General features: G+C 35.2%; 1 protein-coding gene across 2 annotated transcripts in view; it reads right to left on the bottom strand.

Annotated features, from left to right (window-relative positions):
* Positions 1-920: 920 nt before the first annotated feature.
* Positions 921-25999, bottom strand: part of Snx3 (sorting nexin 3) — a 47637-nt gene continuing 22558 nt past the window's right edge. For both annotated transcript variants that reach the window (XM_058575224.1, XM_046430423.2), the window contains 3 exons: positions 8338-8433; positions 3092-3216; positions 921-1644 (listed from right to left, as the gene is read on the bottom strand). In XM_058575224.1, coding sequence (XP_058431207.1) covers positions 1539-1644; positions 3092-3216; positions 8338-8433 — 327 coding nt within the window. In that variant the 3' untranslated portion in view covers positions 921-1538. The remainder of the gene's footprint in view (positions 1645-3091; positions 3217-8337; positions 8434-25999) is intronic.

The following is a 25999-nucleotide window of genomic DNA, read 5'->3' as shown; positions in this document are numbered from 1 at the left end:
ATTACTCTGTTCTGAACATCCCAAAGTGACAGCATTTGATTTTAATTTTCTAACACACTGAAATAAAATTTGCATGTTTAGTTATATATTTTCTTATATAACCGATTTTATGGAATTATGAAATACTGTTTGAGCAACAAAAGGCCTTATAAAGCAGCTCTGATTTCTTCCTCTGATTTCTAGATTGCTTGGTATAGATCCCAAGACCTAAACTTAATTCCTCTTAAATGTACTGACCTGTCTCTAGAGGAGATGCATCTGGGGTGGAAGGACAACCTGTCCTTATCTTGGGATTTAACTGGGGATCATGATGGGTCCCCCAAACACACTAAGAGATTGTGCAGACTCACTAGAAACAACATTCTGGCTGCAAAGGTCTAACCAGAAACAGCAAGGAGTTCTGTGTTGTACAGTCTCTTATCATTTAAACAAGTCAGTCTACAACACTGGCCCTTTTCCCTTAAAGAGGATAGAGTGTGTCCCAAGCCCAAGCCTAATAAAAGAGAAAGCATGCACCTGCTGACTTACTACACCCTTGCTAAGTTCCAACAAATCACTCAGATGGACTAGGGAAAAAATTCTGAGAAACAGGAGGCATGGTATTGACTTATCTTAAAAGGTCTTTTAAAGAATGACTTGAGATTATAAAGCATTTCTCAAACACAAAGTGCTTCATAAATGATTCAATAAGCGTCAAGGAATGCTTTTCTAGGGCATCACGTTTTTGTTGTTTAAAAGAAAATACCCCATTCAAAAGGGGATAGCATATTTGATATCACCACTGTTTGAAGAGGAATGGAGTTACAGGAATGAGAAGTGTGTAATTAGTAAATAATCCCTCTCAACAAGTGAATTACGATGTAAAGCCATAAGGGAGAAAAGAAAAGCTAGAGGCACCACAAATCAGTGCATATCAGAAATGCATTTTAATTTTTATTTGAAAACAACTTAAATTTTTAGACAAATGATTTTAGTATATAAATTTGATTTTGTTTTTATACAGAATATAAAGATTTCCCTCATTAATCTTCCATGTGAAGGGTATTACAGACTGGAAGGAAGATACGTTCTGCACACAAGTCTGTATCTTCTGTGTGCGGCACTGGAAACAAATGGTGTAGTGCTCCTACACATAAATTAGATCAAGTGACATTACAGTTTAAAGGGGGAGAAGAGAAATATTGTCGTTAATCCGATTCAAGAAGCAAACATGACACAAAAACTGTGCAAATAAGACCAAGTCAGTAACTTTAGTTAGGATATTGCAGATTATAAGGGAAGGTTTGTGAGGCTATAGTGTGCACCACATTAAAACAGCAAGAAAAGCTATTTATATGGAAAAGCTGGAATGAGGGATTTCCACTAAAGCAAATTAACTTCTTGTCAACTGCCAAAACAAAACAGAGCATATGAGTGTTAGTATACTGAAGGCATGTTATACCAGTTTCTGTGCAGCATGCTAAAAGTTATTTAGAACTTCTTCACACTGGTGCATACGAATCATTAATGGTCACATTTTTGCTTCTTCTCACCAAATTTCAGGCATGTCTTATTTTAGATGGAGTATAGCTTTTATCTATGATCTCATCCTGTAAAAACATGTGAAGACAACGTTCATTCTGTGCCAGAGGATGACCAGCGACCCTGGGAATAAAAAAATACAAATTTAGTCCAATATTTCATAAAAACAGGAGTTTGAGGTTGAGATATATATAAATTTTCTAAAAGTAAGTATTAATCTGGACTACCCATAAAGCTATGCTTTGTCAACTAATGGTGTATTTTCTTTCCTTGGGTTCACATTAGCAATTTAGAAAACAGTTCTTACTGGATTAACTATGTACTGCTTCTCATAATGTGTATCCAATTGGCTTCTTAAGTACTAGTTGGTGTATTCATAAGAAACAAATGAATTTTAACATTAAAAGTGAAATGTATCACTGGATTCTAAGAATCCATTTTAAAAAGAGATACACGATTAGAGTTAAAAATACAGGGAAGTTCAATAAAAGCCTCGATACTAAGAAACAGGACCAACGTTCAGGTGTTTTGTTTTTTCTTTTATCCTCATTTCTTTTTTCACTGCTTTTAAAGTCTTCTATCACAGGCTAAACACAAAACCAGACTGGGTAACTAGAATTCTATTTCAGAATTTAAAAACATCTAACATAGCATTGCCTTCCCCCAGAGAAAGTATGTTCATAATAAGACAAGTAAAGGTTGTGTGCTATGATAGATAACCAAGTTAAAGGCTTTGTGTAACCCTTTCTCTTTTGTTTACTACTCATGGATCTTCAAATTACAAGATAAAAATTAATATGTAAGCTCACAAAACCATGTTTTCATAATTAAAGTGATCCCTTTCTTAGCATAATCTTTCTATTTCTTTGGCTTCTTAAAAGTAACTATATTTTAGCTGGGTGTGGTAGCACATGCCTGTAGTCCCAACTACAAAGGAGACTAAGGTAGAAGGATCATCTAAGCCCAATTTGGGGCCAGCCTGGGCAAAACAGTGATACCCCATCTCTTAAAAAATAAAAAATTATTATTTCAAAGATGAGTAAAATTAAATGCTAGACATATTGATTTGAGCTTATCAAGATTTTCTAAAAGACAACCCTAAAGTCTTTTTATATTTTCAAAAGAAAACATTTTTTAAGGGAAATAAAAAATGTACACCTTTACACAAGACATGTTGATAACACTTCCTTCTGCAATCAAACAAAATGATTGCAAACGTATTGTATGTTTTATTGTTCATTCTAGAACATACCCAAATCAGAAAGAATCATAAGTAAAACTATGTTTTTAAATGCTGCAATTTTAAATGTAATTTGCATAAATTAAGAAAATATAAAACTTAGGTCAACACAAAGCTACTTATTTCAATCACTCAAGTGTGTTAATATTTATCACATGATAGTCAACTTGTCATATACTTTTACTTTGTTTAAATGATACAAAAAGTTAGAAAATGATCAAAAGAAAAGGCAATATCACGATTTAACTTAACATTTAAAGTTACAAGTGGTCAACTCAAGTAGTCTCAAAACAGCTCCCTCTCACCCCCTAAAGAACAGAGAGAACTTACTTGTTTATAAACTGCTCCAGCCCTTGCTTCCTTTCCTCTATAAAATTGTCATCAAATATTCCATCATCTCCTCTAAAAGGTAGTTGACGCAAAAATGCTTTCCCAGGGAGTGGGGGAACTACAACCTAAAAAAATATGAAGAAAGTAAATTCTTGATCATGCTAATTAGGTTGTGAAAATTTATAAAACACAACATGTCAAACAGTAGACCCTTATTATGAGAGCTGTCCCATTCTCAAACTAATTTAAACGTAAAGAGAATTAGTAAAAATATATATATATTCTGAAAAAGCTCAATGTTTTGGAGGCAAGACAAATGAATGCAGAAAAAGCTCATCACACTGTAGTTCCAAAAAGACAGGTCCCAAAGCTCTATTTGGATACAGCACTTTTCTTAGTCTTATCAAATCACAGATACACAAAAGCAATAATCTTCAATTATTTGATTCTTAAATAAAAGGTTATGCCTCTCAGACACTTCAGGAGAAGAAAATGCTTTCATGCAATGAAAACCACAGAATTCAAAATTGTCTCAAAAAAAAAAATGTTATCTATATATTCTTCCTGCAATATGGTAGATAAGAACTCTGTGGTTTCTTCAATGTCTTATCATCCACTACTATTTGGTGCCATTTTTTCCATGTCTTAAAGCTAAAAACATGTCAACTTTCTCCCAAATCCCCTATTCTGGGGGCTGGAGTTGTGGTTCAGCAGTAGAGCGTTCACCTAGCATGTGTGAGGCACTGGGTTCATTCCTCAGCACCACATATAAATAAAATAAAGGTATCGTTTCCACCCACAACTAAATAAATATTTTTTAAAAAATGGTTGGGAATGTAGCTCAGCGGTAGTGCACCTGACTAGCATGTAAAACACCCTGGGTTCAATCCCTTTCACTCTCTGCCCACATACAAAGAAGAGAGATAAATGGCTGATAAGTACATGAACAGGTGATCCAAGAGAATCGAAAATCAAAACCACAGTGAGAGACCACTTCATAAACAATAATAACAGAAATAAATAAGAGGGTATGGAGAGAAGTACAATGCTCAAATACTGCTGGTGGTAATGTGAATTGTGCAACTGTATTGGGTCCAATAGTTCCAGTTACTTGGGAGGCTCAGGTGAGAGGATCATTTGATCCCAGGAGTTGAGAGGCCAGACTGAGCACAGTGAGAACCTGTCTCAAAAACAAAAAACACTGGTGCAACTATTTCAGAAAACAACTGGGTAGTTCCTCAGAATTTTAAAAAGTTAACTGACCCAACAACACAATCCCAGATATATACCCAAAAGAAATGAAAATATATTCACAAACAAAAACTTGGGTATAAATTTTTCTCTCCCTTTCCTTCCCTCTCTCCCTTCCTTTCTTCATGGTGCTAGGGATCAAACCCAGGGTCTTATGTGTAGCAGGCAAGCACTCTACCACTGAACTACATCTCCAACCTATGCACAATTTTTTCTTAATACCAGGATTGATATTCATGTAAAAAGCATGTAAAAAGCCCTGGGATTGGTATTTAGTGAAAGAGTGCTTATTTGTCTCATGAGCACAAAGTTCAAGTTTGAGCACGCTCCACAACAAATTGAATGGAATACATGAAGTGTATCTATATAATAGGATATTATTTAGTAATACAAAGAAATGAAGTACTGACACCTTGAAAACACAGAAAGTAAAAGAAGCCAGACATAAGAGATGACATATATTGTGTTTCCATTTATATGACATGTTTAGAATAGGTTAAGCCCTTAGAGAAAATAGATTGATAACTGCTTAGGGCTGGGTGAGGAGGGGCTGGAGAAAAATTGGTAGGAACTATTTTTGTTTTTTAATATTTTTTTTTAGTTGTCAATGAACCTTTATTTTATTTACTTATATCCTCTACCACTGAGCTACAACACTAGCCCAGAATTTCTTTTATAGGGTGAAAAAAATGTTCTAAAATGGAATAGTTATGTTGTTAAGTTGTACAACTCTGTGCATATACAAAAAAACCCAGAATTGTACATTTTAAATTGGTAAATTGAGCTGGGTTTGGTGGCACGTGCCTATAATCCCAGTAGTTTAGGAGGCTGAGCCAGGAGGATTATGAGTTCAAAGCCAGCCTCAGCAACTTAGTGAGGCTGTCTAAAAAAAATTTTTAAAAAGGGCTGGAGATGTGGCTCAATGGTTAAGTGTCCCTGGGTTCAATCCCCAGTGCCAAAAAAAAGTGAATTGTATAGGATGTAAATCTTATTTCAATAAAGCTGTTGCTTAAAAAAAAAAAAAAAAAAGGCAAAACATACATTCAGCAAATGTTAAGCAAAGGCCAGAGCCTATCACAAACTACTTCTCAATGGTCATTAAAAATTTCTTCAATGGGAGGGGAGGGGAGAGGAAGGGAGGAATGGAAGGACAACAGAATAAAATAGACATTATTATTGCTGTGTGTATATATGTGACTGCATGACCAATGTGATTCTGTAACCTGTACACTTAGAAAAATGAGAAAATTATATCCCATCTGATTGAAACGTATGATATATCAAGATCATTGTACTGTCATGTGTAACTAATTAAAATTAAAAAAAAAAAAAACTGGAGGAAAAAAAAATTTCTTCAATACCCACAATTGCCCCAACTTTGTTTTATACATCTATAATTTGTATGTAGTTGAGTTATACATTTTTATTTCCAAAGAGCCAGATGTTTCAACTCCATTTATCGAATTCTTTTCTGCAATGGTGGTTTGTTTTACTTTTTTATATTGGGGATTGAACCTAGGATCTGGTGCATACTAAGCATATGTTCTACCATTGAGCTATAGTCCTAGCCCTCAACGTTAATTTTGTTATGAACTAAAATCTCCTATTAAAACACGTCAGCTTTTAAATCCTACTAGAGCCTGCTAATCTGTACATCCAATTCTAAAGCAATAATATCCATTGAAAGTTTTTTCATTTTTATTTTTTGGATGGCCTGAGGATCGAACTCAGGGTCTCATGAATAGTAAACAAGTGCTCTATTGCTGAGATATTCCCAGCCTCTAAAGTTTTAAGTACCTTTTTTGAGGGTGGTGTTAGTTATTGAACTGAACCCAGGCATCCCTCATGCTAGGCAAGTGCTCTACCACTGAGTTAAAAGCCCTAGTTCCTTAACTACTATTTCTTTAAGATATGCTCTTATGCCTGGTAAAATACTTTCTCAACAGATAAAGAAAAAGTATGACTAATCTAATCTTAAGCATTCTGATCCTAAAGTTCATATATACAAACCTCCAAGTTTATAAGGACTCCAACTGAGACTTCTATTTGGATTTTATGAATGTGTGTGTGCAACTTTTATATGTAAAAGTTAGGCGATATTACCTTTTTTCAGGTCTCTAGTTTAACTTTTGTTTTTTACAGCCTACTATCATCTATTATACTATATATCTTACTATTTTTTGTGCCTTCCCTTTACCAATATGTTAATATTTGTGCATAATGCTCCTGTATCCAGTCATATTTATCTGGTTAAGGTTTTTTCTTTCACTTTTCTAGTTTTATTAAGCTTTAGAAAAATGGAATAACCTAGACTTAATCTACCTTGGCACTCCTAACACACTCACTTTACTACATTCATCATTTTAAGCATACCATGACCTTCCATGACTCCACGCCTCTAATATCATTCTGAAGTAAGGTTGAAATGAAGGACATCAGAGTGGGCTTTGTTCCCTTGAATCCATTTTGCAGCCCAAATCACTAAATTTTCTTTTAAGCAGACAATTCTACTAGGTATATAATAAGTGATTCTCAAACTGCAGGTAGTGGCCCATCAGTGGTCATGACCACCATTTAAAAAGCCAACCTCACAATGGTGATGGGGGGTAGGGGGAGGGAAGCATAAAAGTTCAGTGGATTAGTTAAAGGGGAAGGGAGGGAAGGGAGCGGAGATGGGAATAGGAAACAGAGTAGAATGAATCGGACAGAACTTTCCTGTGTTTATAGATGAATACAACACAAGTGAAACTCCACATCACCTCCAAGCACAAGAATAGGATCCCAATTAGAGTACGTCACACTCCATGTATATATAATGTGTCAAGATACATTCTACTGTCATGCGTATCTAAAAAGAACAATTTTTTTTAAAAAAAGAAATTTTAAAAAGCCAACCTGAAGAACATCAGCATGTATCATGCAAAGATTATTGTTTTATGAAACTCTGCCACATATGTATGCATGTACGTATGTGTGATGAAAAAAAAATGTAGCCAAGTCTCCCAAAATTAAAAAATGTAGCCAGGTCCCCCAAAACTCCTGTGTTAATCCAGAAATATTCAGAGGTAAAATGAACACAAGAGCTGCAATCTAATCGATTCATCCCTAGTTTGAATGTACTGAGTGGTAACTGTAGGCAGATGGGGCTTGGCTGGAAGAGGTAGGTCACTAAGGGGGTATTCTCCCTGTGGCCCTTTCCCTCTCCACTTCCCAGTGGCCATGACCTGAGCAGTTTCCTCTGGCACGCCCTTCTGCCATAATGTGCTAACCTCACCTTGGGTCCAAAAGCAATGGTTGACTCACCATGAACTAAATCTCTGAAATCATAAATCAAAATAAAATTTTCCCTCCTCTAAGTTGTTACTGTCAGACTTTGATCAGAGCAATACAAAGCTGACTAACACACCAGGTGCACAGGTACACACCTGTAATCCCAGCTACTCAGGAGGCTAAGGCAGGAGAATTCCAAGTTCAAGGTCAGTCTGGGACTCAGCAAAACCCTGTTTCAAAATTTAAAAAGGCGCAGGGGGAACTGGGGACCATTCAGTGGTAGAGTGCTTACTTAGCATGTACAAGGCCCTGGGTTCAAGAACACTCAGTGTTGTGGGGGAAAAAAAATATTATTATTGATGAGTAGGATAAAATTGGAAATACTCTGACATGAGATGCACTGAGGAAGCAAAACTTTTGGAACAGAGAAGATGGAATAGAATTAGAGAAGGAAGAAAGTAATAGCAAGAAGGTTCTAAAAAGTGTTATTCAACTGTGAGTCAGCAAAGGTGTCAACTGGGCCACTTAAGTATATAAGAAAAGAGTTCTGAGAAAAAGTTACAAGACTCTTTCTCTATTTCCCATGAAATAGCACAAGGTTGAAAGGATGAAACATTTGAAAACAAAAAATCATGTTTGCTTTTACTCATTTTAATTAAGATAATTTTCCTAAGAACATTAAAACTTGAAATATTTTGCAAAGGTGCATTACAGGTAATTTTTACCTTGCTCTCTCTCTCTAATTCACTTCGCAGCCATTCAAAGTCACTGTATCTTCTTCTAACAGTAGATTCCTTCAGCTTGAAAATAGGAAGATTTGTCTGAAACAAACAAAAAAATCACTTGTAAGTTGAAGCACATTAAGGAGACCTCAAAGCTGGGGGAGGGAAGCGATGCTTGTCAAATTGATAATATGACAAGCAGGGTTACCTTAAAATAAGGAAATGATTTATTAAAACATTTTAATTACGGCTGGGTGTGATGGTACATGCCTGAATCCCAAAAAGCTCAGGAGACTGAGGCAGGAGGACTGGAAGTTTGAGGTGAGCCTCAGCAATTTTGTGAAGCCCAGAGCAACTTAGTGAGACTTGTCTCAAAAAATAAAAAGGGTCAGGTTATGTGGCTCAGTGGTTAAGCACCACTGGGTTCATCCCTGGTACCAAAAAAACATTTGATTACAATGAAACTCTGCTAATTGTTTAAAAGTATATACTTTATATGAGAATATAACATTTAAAATGTACCTTTGCACGTATGCTTTTGGATATCATTCTGCTTGAGGGTTACTTACATATATAAATATATTTTTTTCTATCATTTTGGTAAAAATGTTAATTGGGGGGTGGTGCAAAAAGGTTAGCTCTGGGTTAGGGATGTAGCTCAATGGCAGAGCACTTACCTAGTATGCTTGAGGCCCTGAGCTTAATCTCCAATACCAGCAAAAGGAAAAAAAAGAAAAACGGTGGGGGGAGGAGGCTGATTTGACTGTTACCTAGCTTAGTAGATAGTTCTCATAAGAGGAATAACACCTTACAGACTTTTAAATAAAATACAAAGTATTCTGTTATTAGGACTAGATTAGATCTTGCATAATAGAAGAAATGAATAAGCATTATTTTAAAGTTTTATTTTAATTGACATACATGTATGAGGTACAAAGTGACATTTTAATACATGTATACATTGTAGGATGATCAAATCTACGAAATAAACATATCCATCACCTCAGATATTTATCATATTTGTTGTGAGATCATGGTTAAATCCTCCATTTTAGGTATTTTGGAACATACTTTAATATTAATACCTCTTGTGCAACAGAACACCAGAATTTATTCTTCCCATCTAACGGTGACTATACTTGATGACCATCGTTTCCCATTTATTTGTCCACTTCCCCTATACACAACCTCTGGTGAAAACCATTCTGTTCTCTATTTCTCCCATTTGAAATACAAAGAATTATTCTTAATGGGTTTCTAAAAAATTCCAAAAAAGAACAGGGAAAGTGCTGCAATGTCTCTCCTCTCTTACCACAAGTAGGAAGGAAAAAAAATTTTTTTAAATAACTAAAACAAATAGGAAATTAAGAGCTGGGAATGTAGCTCAGGGGTTAGCCTGATCAGACTAAAAGTAGAGTTACACTATTTGGCAGACCAGCCTCCTAGATTCAGGTTGTTCCTGGAAGAAAGCAAGTTTAAGAACTAAAAACATAATGCTCATGAGATTAGTTAAAATTAATAAATTTTTTAGAGACTATATTCTGTACAAGATTGCAAAAGTTACTTAGTTGTTGCCACTTCTGTCAACTTCTAAACTTAAAAGAAAAAATTCCTATATTTTTATTATATTCATTTTTTTAAAAAAAAATGCTACCAAATCCAATAAAATATGGTTTCATGATTAAGGTCTATTAGAAGAAGCAGTAGGATACCACCACTTATTATCAAGAACAGATTTTTAAATGTGCTTATCACAAGGCTTGTAGAAAACATAAATGATTTAACACAATAAATGCCATACTCTATCAAAAATAATATTTAATTCTACGTATTCTCTCAGAATACATTCTGTCTTAAATTCAGTCTTTAAACTTAAAGAACTTTAAACCATTTTATAACTAAAAAGAAAAAAGTTCATTGCCAAATGAAGGAAAGACTGGCTTCTTATTTTGGATAGAGAGGGACATCAATATCTTGTAAAAATTCACTCCTAAGAAAAATCTACTCATTTGTTAAACTTGATGCCACTAGTAAATAGTTGTCATACAGCAAAAGAAAAGCTTTTTACTCAAGACCTTAAATCCATTTTGTAGTGGTGTCAATTTTTTCCAAAGTGTATTAACTTCTGTGTTGTACACCTTAGAGCCTGGAATCTTCTACGGATGCTATTGGGTACAACGGTGTATAGGTTTCAAGCATGAAACCAAATCTCACAAGAGGTTTAAAAGCACTTGAATTTTCTTTCCCAGGTAACCACAACATTTGTTCATTGTATTAATGACTAAGAGCAAAATTGCATCTAACAAGACTCTCATTATACTAAAAGTCAAGCTTGTATTTAGAGATGCTGGCTTGCTATACAGAGAGGTATTCTCATTCCTCAGAGTAATAAAATTAGGTCCCCTGGAGAGCAGAATGATAATTCCCAAAAAAGAAAGCACTGGATTATTTCTCTCTAATTTCACCCATTGGCTTTTTAACCAAGTTCATACTTCCGCATTAAAATATTAAGTCTTTGTAAGTGTCTAAAGATAGAAAGGTCTTTACAGAGTTAAGTATTTTCTGCAGGTGAGATTTTACATTTTGAATTCCCTTCTCTCAAATTACTTTACAAAAGGGATTAACTGCTCTCTTTATTCAGTATGTTAAGATCAAGCTTGTGAAAAGAGTTCCCTAAGAATTTTCATACTTCTGGGTACGGAAGTCTACAAAGTTAATCTCTGAAACAACATATCAAGCTTACAGGTACAATGTTGAGGGAAGAGTGCCAATTCAGCTCATTTTACCTTCCATTTTCCCTTTTGAACTTTTGACACAATCATGATTATATCTGATTCACTCTAATGGGGGAGGGGCTGCCTTTCTATGATTAGTAGTTGGCTAGATTGTATACTTTTAAAAAGAATCACAGTTAAAGAAAAATCATTTTGTTTTCTCAGTTGGTTATGATTTCTTTTTGTGCTTTAGAGTTCTGATAAAGTCACATCAAGAAATTCTGGCTCAGTGGTAAAGAACTTTGCCTAGCATGCATGAGGCTCTGGGATTTGAACTCATCACTACCAAAAAAAAAAAAAAAAAAAAAAGAAAAAGAAAAAGAAAAAAGAAATTCTTAATTATTTGTTCTTTACATTTAGAGTAATAAGTATGCCTATTAAACGTCTTCCTGATCATTATAAGGTCATTTCAACTTACATGATTTAAAAAAAAAAAATGAAAAACTGCTCATTTTGTTTCAATCTCTGAACAATCACCACTGTTTACAAATTCTTGTGGTTGGTCACTTTTAATTTTTTTAATCCTTATAAAGTATATGAGTGTCAAAAAGAATATTTTTTTCCCCTACAGTTTTGGGGAGGACTCAACTATTATTTACTGAGCATCTATAAAAAGGCAATAGTATAGATAAGGTGGGGAAACATTGTTTACAATAACTAATAAAAAGTTGTGCTAGCCCTCATGAAGTTTATAACATACCAAGGAGGTGAGAAGATAAGCATATAAAAAGCTGAATTTACATGATTAAAAATACCAAGAGGCTGAGGGTATAGCTCAAGATAGAATACTTGCCTAACATGTGTGAAGCTAAAGCTCCCTAGCAAAAAAAATAAAGAAAGAAAGAAAGAAAGAAAGAAATAATAACCCATTAACCACAAACAAAGTTGAAAGACAAAGTACAAATTATAGACAAATATTTACAACATTTAACAAAAAAACTTCATTAAAATGTAAAGAATAGGGCCAGGGTTGTGGCTCAGCAGTAGAGCACTCGCCTAGCATATGCAAGGCCCTGGGTTTGATCCTTGACACCACATAAAAATAAATAAAGGTATGGTGTCCAACTACAACTAAAAAATAAATATTAAAAAATGTAAAGAATATAGAAAAATTAAATAAAGGTATGGTGTCTAACTACAACTAAAAAATAAATATTAAAAAATATGTAAAGAATATAGAAAAAATAAATAAAAAGTATGGTGTCCAACTACAACTAAAAAATAAATATTAAAAAAATGTAAAGAATATAGAAACTAGTGAAATAAACACACCTAACAAAATAAGGAGAACACAGAAAAAAAACCAATGGACAATAATGTTCAATTTCACGCACAAAAGCAGTATTAGTTAAAATGATAATAATCTATTTTTAAATTGTAATATCCAGTGTTTAGTGGGGAGGGTAAGAATAGAAATTCAGTGAATTAGACAAGGGGGAAGGAAGATAAGGGAGAAGGGATGGGAATAGTAAAGACAGTAGAATCAATCAGACAGAACTTCCCCATGTTCATATAGGAATACAGGACAGTGACAATCCATATCATGTACAACTGCAAGAATGTGATCCTAATTAGAGTAAGCAGTATTCATATCCCCCCCATACACACACACACACACACACACACATATAAATAAAATATGTCAAAACACACTCTACTGTCATGTACATCTAAAAAGAACAACAACAAATAAAAGAACCTGCTAATGGTAATGGAAACTGGTACAACTTTTTTAAGGACAGCATATTGATGAATCTACCACTCTTTTAAATGCACATATTTTTAAAAAATGTGTTCTAATTAGTTATACATGATAACAGAGTGTATTTTAATATATTATATACAAATGAGTATAGTTTTTCATTCTTCTGATTATACATGATGTAGAATTACATCGGTCATGTAATCATATATGCATAAAGGATAGTAATGTTCGATTCATTCTACTATCTTTCCTATTCCCATTACCTCTCTCCATTCCCTTCATTTTCCCTTTTCTAATCCAAAGTACTTCTATTCTCATCCCCCATTCCCCCATCCCTGTTGTGAAATTAGTATTGGCATATCAGAAGCATTTGGCCTTTGTTTTTTGGGGACTGGCTTATTTCACTTAGCATGATATTCTCCAGTCCCATCCATTTACTGACAAACTCCATAATTTTTTTTTAATGGCTGAGTAACATTCCATTGTGTATATATACCAGTTTCTTTCTTTTTTTTTTTTTTTTGATAACTTAGGTCACTTTATTTTCTAATATGCCCAGCTGAAGGTTATCCATTTTATTGATCTTATCAAAGAACCAGCTTTTTGTTTTCACTGATTTTATGTGTATCTATATACACTCATATACACATATAAAATTATATGTAATATAAAATATAACAGTATTATAACATATATTATGTAGTATTGTATCATGTATAATATATTTTATTATATATTATGTATAATATGCCATTGAATTCTATTCTTTATAACTTCCTTTTTTCTCTGTGAGTTTAAGGTTCTTTCTTTCTTTTTTGTTGGTCATTTTTATTCTTTTATTTATTTATTTTTAGTTTTATTGATTTTGTTTTTTTTAAATACACGACAGCGGAATGCACTACAGTTCTTATTACACACATAGAGTACAATTTTTTATATCTTTGTATACAGAGTATGTCCACGCCAATTCATGCCTTAATACATGTACTTTTTTTTTGCATTACAATTCTTACTACACATATATACCACAATTATTCATCTGTTTATAATAAAGTATGTTGATACCCAATTTGAGTCTTCATACATGTACTTTGGATAATGATGTCCATCACATTCCACTGCCCTTGCTAATCTCCTGCCCCTCCCTTTCCCTCCCACCCCTCTTCCCTATCTAGTATTCATCTAATCCTCCCATGATCCCCCTCCCTACCCCACTATGAGTCAGCCTCCTTATATCAGAGAAAACATTTGGCATTTGTTTTTTTGGGGATTGGCTAACTTCACTTAGCATTATCTTCTCCAACTCCATCCATTTACCTGCAAATGCCATGATTTTATTCTCTTTTAACGCTGAGTAAAATTCCATTGTGTATTTTTACCACTTTTTAAAAATTCATTCATCCACTGAAGGGCATCTAGGTTGGCTCCACAGTTCAGCTATTGTAAATTGTGCTGCTATAAACATTGATGTGGCTGTGTCCCTGTAGTATGCTGTTTTAAAGTCCTTTGGGTATAGACCAAGGAGAGGAATAGCTGGGTCAAATCATTCCCAATTTTTCAAGAACTCTCCATTCTGCTTTCCATATTGGCTGCAACAATTTGCAGTCCCACCAGCAGTGTATGAGTGTACCTTTTTCCCCACATCCTCTCCATATACCAGTTTCTTTATCTGTTCATCTGTTGACAGGCACCTAGGTTAATTCCAATAGTTTAACTATTATGAATTAAGCTTCAATAAACATTGATGTAGCTGAATCACTGCAGTATGCTGATTTTAAGTCCTTTCTGTATAAATCAAGGAGTGGGATAACTGGGTCAGATGGTGGTTCCATTCCACGTTCGAGGAATTTCCATACTGCTTTCCGTAGTGGTTGTACCAATTTGCAGTCACACCAACAATGTATGAGTGTACCTTTCCCCCCACATCCTTGCCAACATTTATTGTTGTTTGTATTCTTGATAATTGCCATTCTGACGAATAAAATCTCAGTGTAGTTTAAATTTGCATTTCTCTAACTGCTAAAAATGTTGAGCATTTTTTCATATATTTGTTGAATGATCGAAATTCTCTTTGTGAAGTGTCTGTTCAGTTCATTAGTCCATTTATTGACTGGGTTATTTGTGGGGGGTTTTTTTAGTATTAAGTTTTTTGAGTTCTTTATATATACTGCAGATTAATACTATATTTGTGGTGCAGGTGGTAAAGATTTCCTCCCATTCTGTAGGCTCTTCGTATTATTATTTCCTTTAAATGCACATATCTTTTGAGCCAACAATTTCACTAGAAATTAATCCTACAAATATTTCCACATATACAAAAAGAGGGCTGGGTTTGTGGCTCAGTGGTAGAGGGCTTGCCTACTACGTTAAGTCACTGGGTTGGATCCCCAGCACCACATTAAAAAAAAAAAGAAAAAAACTAAACAAAAAGATAACAGTGCACAGAAATTTACATTAGTACCATTTCTATAATTTTGAAAAGCTGGGCATAAATCTCAGTGGTAGAATATTTGCCTCCTAGCATGTGCGAGGTCCTAGTTTGATCCCTAGCACCTAACTCCAAAGGTTAAAACTGAGCCCTGAATGTCTGGCTAAGGCATCTTTGTGGAGCACCAGGAAGTAATATCTTTGAAAGAGGAAAAAAAAAAAAAAAGTAAAGAAAAGAGAAGTTGCCAAAGTAAAGCCACAAACCAGGCGTGCGTACTCTGTAATTTGAGCAATCTGGGAGGTTAAGGAAGGAGTACTACAAATTGGAAGCCAGCCTAAGCAATTAGCAAGACCCTATTTCAAAAAATAAAAAGGATGGGTGGGACTATGATGCACCTCAGTAGTAGACTGCCCCAGAGTTTAACCCCCAGTACCCCCCCCCCAAAAAGCACAACCTACAAAATGTGGCTTGTATGCATGTATGTTTAAGAGAACAGTTGGTCCTAGTTTGTCCTCTCCCACTTAATGGGAATTGAACCCAGGATCTCACGCACATGGTAATACGTGCTCTACCAATCAGCTATGGCCTCAGTGCCCTAGCTAGGCTAGTGATTCTTACAGTTAATCTGCCTGAAGTATATGGACAAGAGATTGCCTACTGAGGTAAATTACACACAAAAAAATTCCTTAGAGGTTGTTATCATTTAGATATTAGATGTACCCCCCCCCAAAGCTCCTATGTGAGAATGAAATAAGGTTTAGAGATGAAATGATCGGGTTATGAGAGGTTTAACCTAATCAGTGTATTAATTTCCTGTTAGGGATTAATTTGGTGGTAACTATAGGCAGGTAAGGTATGGCTGGAGGAAGCAGGTCATTGGGGGCATGCCCTTACAGTACACATTTTGTCCTTGTTGACTGGATCAATTACCATGACCCACTCCCTCCCTCTTCCTGTTTCCTGGTGCCATGTTTCCCGCTGCTTTCCTTCCACATGCACTTCTGCAATGATGTTCTGTTTCATCTCAGGACCCAAGGAATGGAATCAGTCATCTACAGACTGAGATTTCTGAGGCTATGAGCCTCAAAATAAAGTTTTCCTCCTCTAATTGTTTTTGTCAGGTCTTTGGGTTGCAGCAGCAAAAAAGCTGACTAAACAGAGGTTTTACTTTGGATGTCACTTAAAATGCTTTTTAGGTTTATTTGCACAGAAGTAGAGTGCTATATTCTGAAATTAAATATAAATCAGACAACATGATTACTTTAAGATGATGAAAACTTTTATAACATAAAAAAGTAAGATTTACTATTTGCTTACCCTGACACTCATATTTTCCCTCTAATTTTAATGTAAGTTGCTCAAAACCAGGCTGAGCATACAGTAGAAGTCACAATTTTATTCCTAGCTACTAGACATTTTACTTCTTACCCTACCAATGAACTCAAAGATATCAGTGGATCTTCAATTATGTTTCAGAATTACCTGGATAGCTTAAAACAATGTTTTTAAAAGGAGGTATAACACATTAAGGATACATCTCAATGAGTTTTCACATGGTTTTGGCAAACGTGGGTAGTTTTAATAAAGTCTTGAGGCCTAAACCTCACATCAACTAACTCAAATGGTCCTTTTAAAAATTTCCTCAGAACTGGTGCAGTGGTGCACGCCTGTAATCCCAGTAGCTCAGGACGCTGAGGCAGCAGGATTGTGAGTTTAAAGCCAGCCTCAGCAACTTGGTGAAGCCCTAAGCAACTCAGGGAGACCCTGTCTCTAAATAAAATACAAAATAGGCCTGGGGATGTGGCTCAACGGTCAAGCGCCCCTGAGTTCAATCTCCCGGTGCCAAATAAATAGAATGAAATTCCTCAGATAGTTAATAATCTGGTGGAAACAACTACCAGATTATGTCTGATTCAAAGAACCATACAAGCAGCTGAAGAAGTGCTCAGAAGGTTATTTACAGCTGTAACTAACTATATTTTAAAAAGGAGAAAAGAATTGGGGAGGTAACTCAGTGGTGGAGTGCTTGCCTAGCACACATAAGTTTTGGGTTCAATCTCCAGCAAAGAATGTAAAGCAATGTAAGGGTAAGTAAGAAGAACAACCTTAAATGAATAACCTATACTTTCACCTTAGGAAACTAGAAAAATGGCATATTAAACTCAAAGCAAATAGAAGGAAGGAAATGATAAAGATTAGAGTAAGAATAGAGAATAGGAAAACAAAGGAAAAACATTCTGAAGATTTGCTGAGGCTGGCTTTGAACTTGCGATCCTCCTGTCTCAGTCTCCTGAGCTGCTGGAATCACAGGCATGTGCCACCATGCCTGACTTGTGAGAGAGACTTCTGAAGACTGAACCTTTGGGATTATTATTATTATTAGAGAGAGAGAGAGAGAGAGAGAGAATTTTTATTTATTTATTTTAGTTTTCGGCGGACACAACATCTTTGTTTGTATGTGGTGTTGAGGATCGAACCCAGGCTGCACGCATGCCAGGCAAGCGCGCTACCGCTTGAGCCACATCCCCAGCCCCTGGGGTTATTTTTAATAACTTGTTTTACAAAATTTTTTACAGTCATGTTTATCTTTCTATGGGAGAAGAAAATCAAAGTCAGTAACCCTACTAATTATTCTCTTGTTTTCTTTCTTCCCTTTAAATTTCATTCAGTATAAAAGTACACAGTTACTAATACTCTATATTAGTATAGTGATCAAAAGCTTGGACTCTGCCTAGGTTCAAATCCCAGCAATGTCACTAAATTAGGTGAGTTGAGAAAATTAATCTGTTTCTCAATTTGCTCATCTATAAAGTGGGGATAATACTGTAAAAGCACACTGAAATAAAGATGTTTTAGAATTTAAACAACCTATATATATTATTTCTATTACTTTGAAGTCATACAAATTATAATTTTTTTTGAAATAAATATGTAACACTTGAAGATCATGTTCATGAAACCTTGAAATCAACTACTGTTGTAGTGATTAAATAAAATAATACATCAAAAATTGCTTAAAATTGTGCCTAGCACACAATAAATGTAAAGTCTGTTATTTTTCTTATATGATCTTGTCTTTTTTAAGCTTTCAAGTTAGCAAAAAGTTCTAATATTATTCTAACAAACTGTGTATCTTTAACCAATTGTTATTTGTCAATCTGGTAAATCTACAATTATTTTTGCTGAAAGTAAACTGCACACATCATTATGTATTTTCTAAGAAAGACGTTATTCTTTTACATAACCAAAGAACAAGAACCAAATACAGGGCATTTAACATAATATACGGTCCATATTTAGATATTTTTTAACTTTTTTAGTTTTGGGACAAACAGTTTCTTCCTTTTCTTCTGCAGATTCTTCAGTCTTGCTAGACTTGGCTTCTTTTTTCTATCTTTCTTCACGCTTTGGTTTCTCAGGGTCTCCAACTTTTCCATGGCTGTGTCTGATTCCAAACTGGTGTAGCTACAGAATTTCCCTGGCATCATTCAGCACAACTGGCCTAGGCCTACCAGTTTCCTCAACTGTGTGCAGAAGAGGAGCCATACTCAAATATTACTAATTGTCTCTATGATATCTTTTATAATTTTTTAAAAAATCAGAATCCAATGAAGAATCAAACACTAATGAAAACTGAAAAACTGTGGAGTTCTTCAGATCTGCTACCACAAGACCAACAGAGGGGATGTGATGCAGGTTCACTCTGATAGGCTACTTAGAAATAGACTGGCTCCTTATTCACTCCACTCACAACAGCCAGCCCATTTGGTTTACTTTGGGCAACCTGAAGGCTCTCAATAGTTGAGACCAGGGCTTGAAGGGAAAGTGCATAGGAGAAAAAGTTCATCATATAGGGAAAAAAAAAAAAAAAAGCTCATCATATTGTACTATATAGAAGAGTGTACTGATATTCAACAATAATCTCTTGGCAATTTGAAATAAAACAAGATCCCATGAAACATTCCAAGAAATAGACCTTAATGACTGGCCAATCTATAAGGCTGAGGTTAAAGTGTATTTAAAGGAGGAATTAGAAGACTATGGTGAGGTAGTGAATGACAGTAAACATAGTCAAGGGCTGGGGTGGTGGCTCAGCGGTAGAGAATTTGCCTCACATGTGCAGGCCCTGGGTTCGATCCTCAGCACCATATAAAAATAAATAAATAAAATAAAGGTATTAAACACACACACAGTCAAGGCTCAATAACCCACACCTGTAATTCCAACTACTTGGGATGTTGAGGTAGAAGGATCACAAGAAGTTCAAGGTTGTCCCTGGCAACTTAGTGAGACTCTGTCTCTAAATAAAATACAAAGTAGGGTTGGGGATGTGGCTCGGTGGTTGAGTGCCGCTGAGTTCAATCCCTAGTAGCCCACACCAAATAAATAATTAAAAACACACATACAAAGGGCTGAGGATACAGCTTAGTGGTAGAGCTTGTCCAGCATGCATGAGGTCCTGGATTCAATGCCCAGGACCACCAAAAAAAAAAAAAATAGTCACAATATTTTGGTGCATAATCTATTTCAGAAAGATGAAGACTTGCAGTGCTAGGGATTGAATGCAGGGCCTCACACATACTAGGCATGCATGTACTACTGAGCTACATCTCCAGTCCAATGAAGACATCTTCTTATGAGAAGGGAGGATAAGCTGGGCACGCCTGTAATCCCAGTGGCTCAGGAGACTGAGGCAAGAGTATCGTTGGTTCAAAGCCAGTCTCAGCAAAGGCGAGGCACTGAGCAACTCTGTGAGAACCCTGTTTCTAAATAAAAATACAAAATAGGGCTGGGGATGGGGCTCAGTTGTTCAATCCCCAGTACCAAAAAAAAAGAAAGAAAGAAAGAAAGAAGGGAGGATAAGGAAAGATTGTACAATGAACACTAAGTTCCAGTTAGCATCAAGAAGTTCTGGTGTGGGGGGCTGGGGATGTGGCTCAAGCGGTAGCGGGCTCGCCTGGCATGCCTGCGGCCCGGGTTCAATCCTCAGCACCACATACAAACAAAGATGTTGTGTACGCCGAAAACTGAAAAATAAATATTGAAATTCTCTCTCTCTCCTCTCTCTCTTTAAAAAAAAAAAAAGAAGAAGTTCTGGTGTGTTGTAGAGTAGGACAAAAAGCTCAAAGAAAGAAGTTCGAAGAAAGAATTTTGAAATGTTTTTACCATAAAGAAATGATGAATGTTTGATATAGACATGTTTAACCTGATTTAAACATTACACAAGTACATATGTATCAAAACAACAGTATTCCATTATTAGGTACAATTTTGTTTTTATTTATCAGTTAAAACTTCTTTAAAAAAAGATGAGGACAAAGATGGGTTTTTAATCTGCCTTTTACATACAAGCAAGGATTACAGTATGATATATTAGCCTATTTTATATGACATCCATTTTTAAAGAGGGCAATCATCTTTAACAAAAGCTTTATTTTTTAACCATGTTCTGGTTCTTGGTTTTTTGTTTTGTTTTTTACTAGAGAGAATTTTTTAATATTTATTTTTCAGTTTTTGGTGGACATATCTTTATTTTATGTGGTGCTGAGGATCGAACCCAGCGCCCAGCGCATGCCAGGTGAGCACATTACTGCTTGAGCCACATCCGCAGCCCTCTTTTTTTTTTAATTAAAAAAAAAAAAAAAAATATATATATATATATATATATATACATGTATGTGTATGTATGTATGTGTGTGTATATATATATATTTTATTATTATTATTATTTTTTTTTTGGTGCTGGGGATTAAACCCACGGCCTTGTGCATGAAAGGCAAGCACTCTACCAACTGAGCTATATTCCCAGCCCTAAATATTTTCTATTATTTAAAGAACTCCTTAAGGTTTCTAAGTATCCACTTATTTCTGTGAGGAAAACTCTTAATGTGTCTTTCAACAGAAAGACTTCTGGGGCTGGGGATAGAGCTGAGTGGTATAATATGGCTCAGCATACATGATCACTCCTCATCTCTAAGGTTCGATTCTCAGCTGTGGGGTTGGGGGGGGAACTTTGGACAATTTTTCACTTTCACATAAGCAGTGTTGTTTTACAGGGCTAATTTTGTAATTTTAAAATATGCAACCTGGGACATGCCACATGAGACAAAATTATAGTATAAATCAGCACCCTATATTTCTGCTTTCCTCTATTTTGTCCAAGTTAGATAATGGTACAGTTGATAAGCCTTTTGCAATAGCCCAAGGCTTGCCATTTTCATGTTATAATAGTTTATCTTTAACTGCTGTTGAAGGACAGGAGGGAAATGGCTGTTGGACCTGACTTGTTAACAGCTACTGCTTTATTAAGCTCATGTGCAAGTGAATAAGTCAATAACATACTACATACACACTGAACCTGAAGTAGTCTGCCTAGGACTTAAGCTACCTATACCCTATTATAATAAACAGGACAAATCATTTATGTGTTTCTATGTAATAAAATATATCATAATATTTTAAAAAAATTTTTTGTAGTTATAGATGGACAGTATGCTTTATTTTGTTTCATTTTTATGTGGTGCTAAGAATCGAAACCAGTGCCTCACACATGCTAGGCAAGTGCTCTGACACTGAGCTACAGCCCCAGCGCCTCAAAATATTTTTAAAAAGAATCAAGCACAGCCTCTGGTTATTTCATTTTTAATCTACAATTCTCCTACCTTTTTTTTGCCATTCAAGACACTGACTTTTTTTTTGTACCAGGAATTGAATCCAGGACCTCAGACATTCTGATGCTCTACCACTGAGCTACAGCACCAGCCAAAACCCCAGCCCCTTCTTTTCTGAGTGTTGATGATTAAAACCAATTTCTACCACTGAGTTACATGCCTTCCCCCCTCAATTTATCTGATTTTAACCAACAGAAGATATACTAGTTTAATGCAGAAAAGACCAATTCTCTGACAAATAGTGTGATTATGTAGGTGTGTAAATGTATTATGTTCACAAATTGTTTATTTGAATAAACAGAAAATGAAAGAGTTTATAGTTTACTTGGCTAGAATGAAAAGATGAATATTTGCACTTGCCTTAGGAGAAATTCAAGGCAATTCTTATGCTTCTATGTATGTTGCCTTTTCAATTCCAAGATGATAATGTATTCTGCTTAGCTCATAACAAAGTGATGAACTAACTACAAGATCCTGTGACATTCAGGAAACTATAAAAGAAAAAAAATAAAAACCAACAGGGATTTTGTTGGTATTTATTTCCTCTAATAGCATACCAGAAACAAAACTCCAAAGATGAAATGTCATAAGAGATGTCTGTATGCCTGATACTTTTCAACTGCCATTTATATAAAACAGAAACCAGTCATTTTTCACGAAAAGCACTGTTAATCACACAGAGTAATATCATCAGGAGACTAAAAGGACATTACATACTAAAGAACAGATTTTTGAAACCATGGTACAGAGGTCTAAAACAAGTGCTCCCTTCAAGTCTAAGTAGAGGAAACTGCCATATTATTGGTCTCCAAAAAGCTAGGTCTTATACACTTACACAGGCTGACCTATTAAAGTCAAAGATACCCTATATGTAACCTGATTATCACTGATAGCCAAGCAGAAAACCAAGCTTCAAAATGCAATCACCTGAAAATAGCTTAACAATAGATATTAGAAAAATGTTTACTAGGTGTTTCTAGTATTTCTTCAGATAGTGTCACGTGTACATTTGAAAAAGAGACTGGCAACAACATCAAAAGTATACTCAATAGGCCATACTCTATTCAACCAATCCTAAGAGATGTAAATGGATGCCCCACTACAGTTCTCATTAAACAGTTGCATTTCTCCAAATATCTACATCTAGAGATAAAGGATAAGCTGAGAAGTGCTTAAGCTATTACCTCTCCTTCAGTACTTTTGATACTGTTTTACCCAATCTGGAACAGCATGAATAATTGGAGATATGGTTTATAACCTAGATGAACTCCTAAATATGGCTGTGGAGAAGTCATTTAAATGAAGAATAAGCTTTTAGACTGGAGAACCTTTGAAATGTAGATTGTCACTAAGCCAAGATATTTAGTTTCCTTCTTTTTCAAAAAAATAAGGACATGGCCTTCCAGTGATACAATTCCTGGTTATTTTAAAAGAAGTATCTTTTATGGTATAATTTCCAAAACAGTGGACAAGAAAGTATTTAAATTAATCTAATGCATTAAGCCAACTAATTCCAATACTTTTCCTACTTTTTCCATATTCTTTGTGAATTAGCAACAAGACTTATCTGTGAGCTCATGCAAGGTTTTCAGTAAGCAAGTTTTAATAGAATTGTGCAATGATTCTATTTTAAAGCAAAATTCAATCATAACAGTTCATGAACATTTACATAATTTTACAGGCTCATGCTGAAAGGAATGACTATTAATAGCCTAAGACCTTTTGTTGGATGATTTAAAAGTATATTTAATATTTATGTTCCTGACTTGCCTAATTTTAAGAATCAAGCTCCTCAAGTGTCTTCACCTACAATCTCATTCAATTGGTTCAGGGTAGAGTCTAAACACCAGCATTTTTAAGTGATTCTGAGGTAAAGCCAGGGTTAAGAAACACTGCCCTAGACTTGCCAAATATGAAAAAGGGTATGTGTTCAGATCTCCAAGAGACTCTGGTTTAGCAGAGATGGCTATAGGCAATAATATTCATCCATTCATTCATTCTGGGCAGTATTGGGGACTGACTCCAGGGACACACCACCACTCAGCTATATCTCCAGTCCTTTGCCTCTGGAGTAGCTGGGGTTATAGGGGTTTACTACCACACCTGGCAATATTTTACCTGGATAAGGACAATGATTTGGAACTAATACTATGAAAATACTGGAAATGGATGCAAAGACATTATACTATGATATAAAAAACAGTGAAAGAAGTTAATAGTTAACTAGCTCTATTCAACAATCCTAAAATTCATACAGAACCACAAAAGATCCCAAACAGTCAATGAATTTCTGGGGGAAGTATCAGGGTGGAGGTATCAAATTTTCTAATTTAAAATTATAGGATAAAAGACATAGTAATCAGAACAATATATTCTGTCATAAAAGCAGACACATAGACTAGTGGAACAGAATACAGCCCACAAATAAATCTAAACATATATGATAAATTAATTTTTTTGACAACTAATTCTTTGCACCAAGAAGATAAAATGGGATAAGGAGAGTCTCTTTAATTAATAAGGGATTCTGGGAATACTGGATTCCACATGTAAAGAATGAAACAAGGGGGGCTGGGGTTATGTCTTAGCCCTTAAGTGCTTCCTAGCCACTTGCGGGGCATTGGGTTGGATCCTCAGCACCACATAAAAATAAAACAAAGTATTGTGTCCAACTACAACTAAAACAAAATATTAAAAAAAAAAAAAAAAGAATGAAACAAGGCCAGGTGTGGTGGCACATGCCTAGAATCTCATTTACTTAGGAGGCTGAAGCAGGAAGATCACAAGGTCGAGGCAGGCTGGACAACTTAAACTCCATCTCAAAATAAAAACATAAGGGCTAGAGATGTATCTCAATGGTACAGGACCTTGGGGTGCATCCTCAGTAGCATACACACAAACTTATACATACATACACACCCCTATCACAAGAAACCAATAAAGGGAACTGCATTTTAAACAAAGGCAAGATTCTGAAATAAAAGTAACTGAAGACTGAGTTGCTCTCTCTACAATAAATAACATGATAAACTTCTAATAATAGATATTACAATATGATTTGCCACTTATAAAAGAATAAACCAGAGCTATTTTTTTAAAGCACAAAATATTACCTGGAAAACTATAAAAACATACAAAAAGGGATGTTTAATGAATATTAATTCTCTCAGACATGAGTTATACATATAGTAACATACTTCATTCTCTTCTAGTCAAAATAATTAGCTATGATAAGATCAACTAGACAATATCAAACACTATGCATACACAGTTTTTTTAAATGTATAGATTGACATCAGTGCCATTATAATATGCTATGTCTATCACTGAGCCCCCAAAAGATTATTGTTCTCACAGCCTCCAATCACTAACATAAAAATCTCTTTCTCTCTTTTTTTTTTCCTGTGGGGGTGGGGGTGGTAAGGGAGAAGGCAATACTGGGGGCTGAACCTAGAGCATTAAGCATTCTACTCAAGTGCTCTTCCACTGAGCTACATTCTCGGCCCTTTTTATTTTACTTTGAGTAGGGTCTAAGTCACTCAGTCTGGCCTTGAACATGTAATCCTCTTGCCTTACCTCCCTAAGTAGCTGGGATTACAGGTGTGTGCGACCATGCCAGGGAAAATCCTTCTTTATATTAAAGAAGAAAACTCTTTGACTAATAATCCACATAGTAAACCATGGATAAGTGAACAGGTCACAAGATGAACTACAACTTACAATCAAAGGTATCAATGCTAATCATTAATTTAGTGGATTGGGCTGTATAAATTCAGTGGCAGAGTGTTTGTGTGAGGCATGTGAGAGGCCCTGGGTTGGTCCCCAACAATGTAAAAAACAAAACACAATTTAAAATATTTTCTGACCAGCATACCCTCTTTACTAATTAGGTGTACTTAGTGTTTGAGGTGGGGCTGGAGAGCAGGATATTCTGGTTTCTCCCTAAATTAAGGTCATTCTGAGTATTTTGTCTGGCTTTCTTTCTCCCTATACTCTTTACTCCTTGCCTATCCTGAGTTGTAAAGCTTATAAGAAAAAGAAACACTCTACATCTTTAAGATTTTCCCCAAAACTTACTTGTAAATAT

The sequence above is a fragment of the Marmota monax genome, unplaced genomic scaffold, assembly GCF_021218885.2.
Source record: "Marmota monax isolate L192 unplaced genomic scaffold, Marmota_monax_Labrador192_F-V1.1 WCK01_AAM20220418_F8-fsc00013, whole genome shotgun sequence".
NCBI lineage: Eukaryota > Metazoa > Chordata > Mammalia > Rodentia > Sciuridae > Marmota > Marmota monax.
This window is presented reverse-complemented; position numbering and strand designations above follow the sequence as displayed.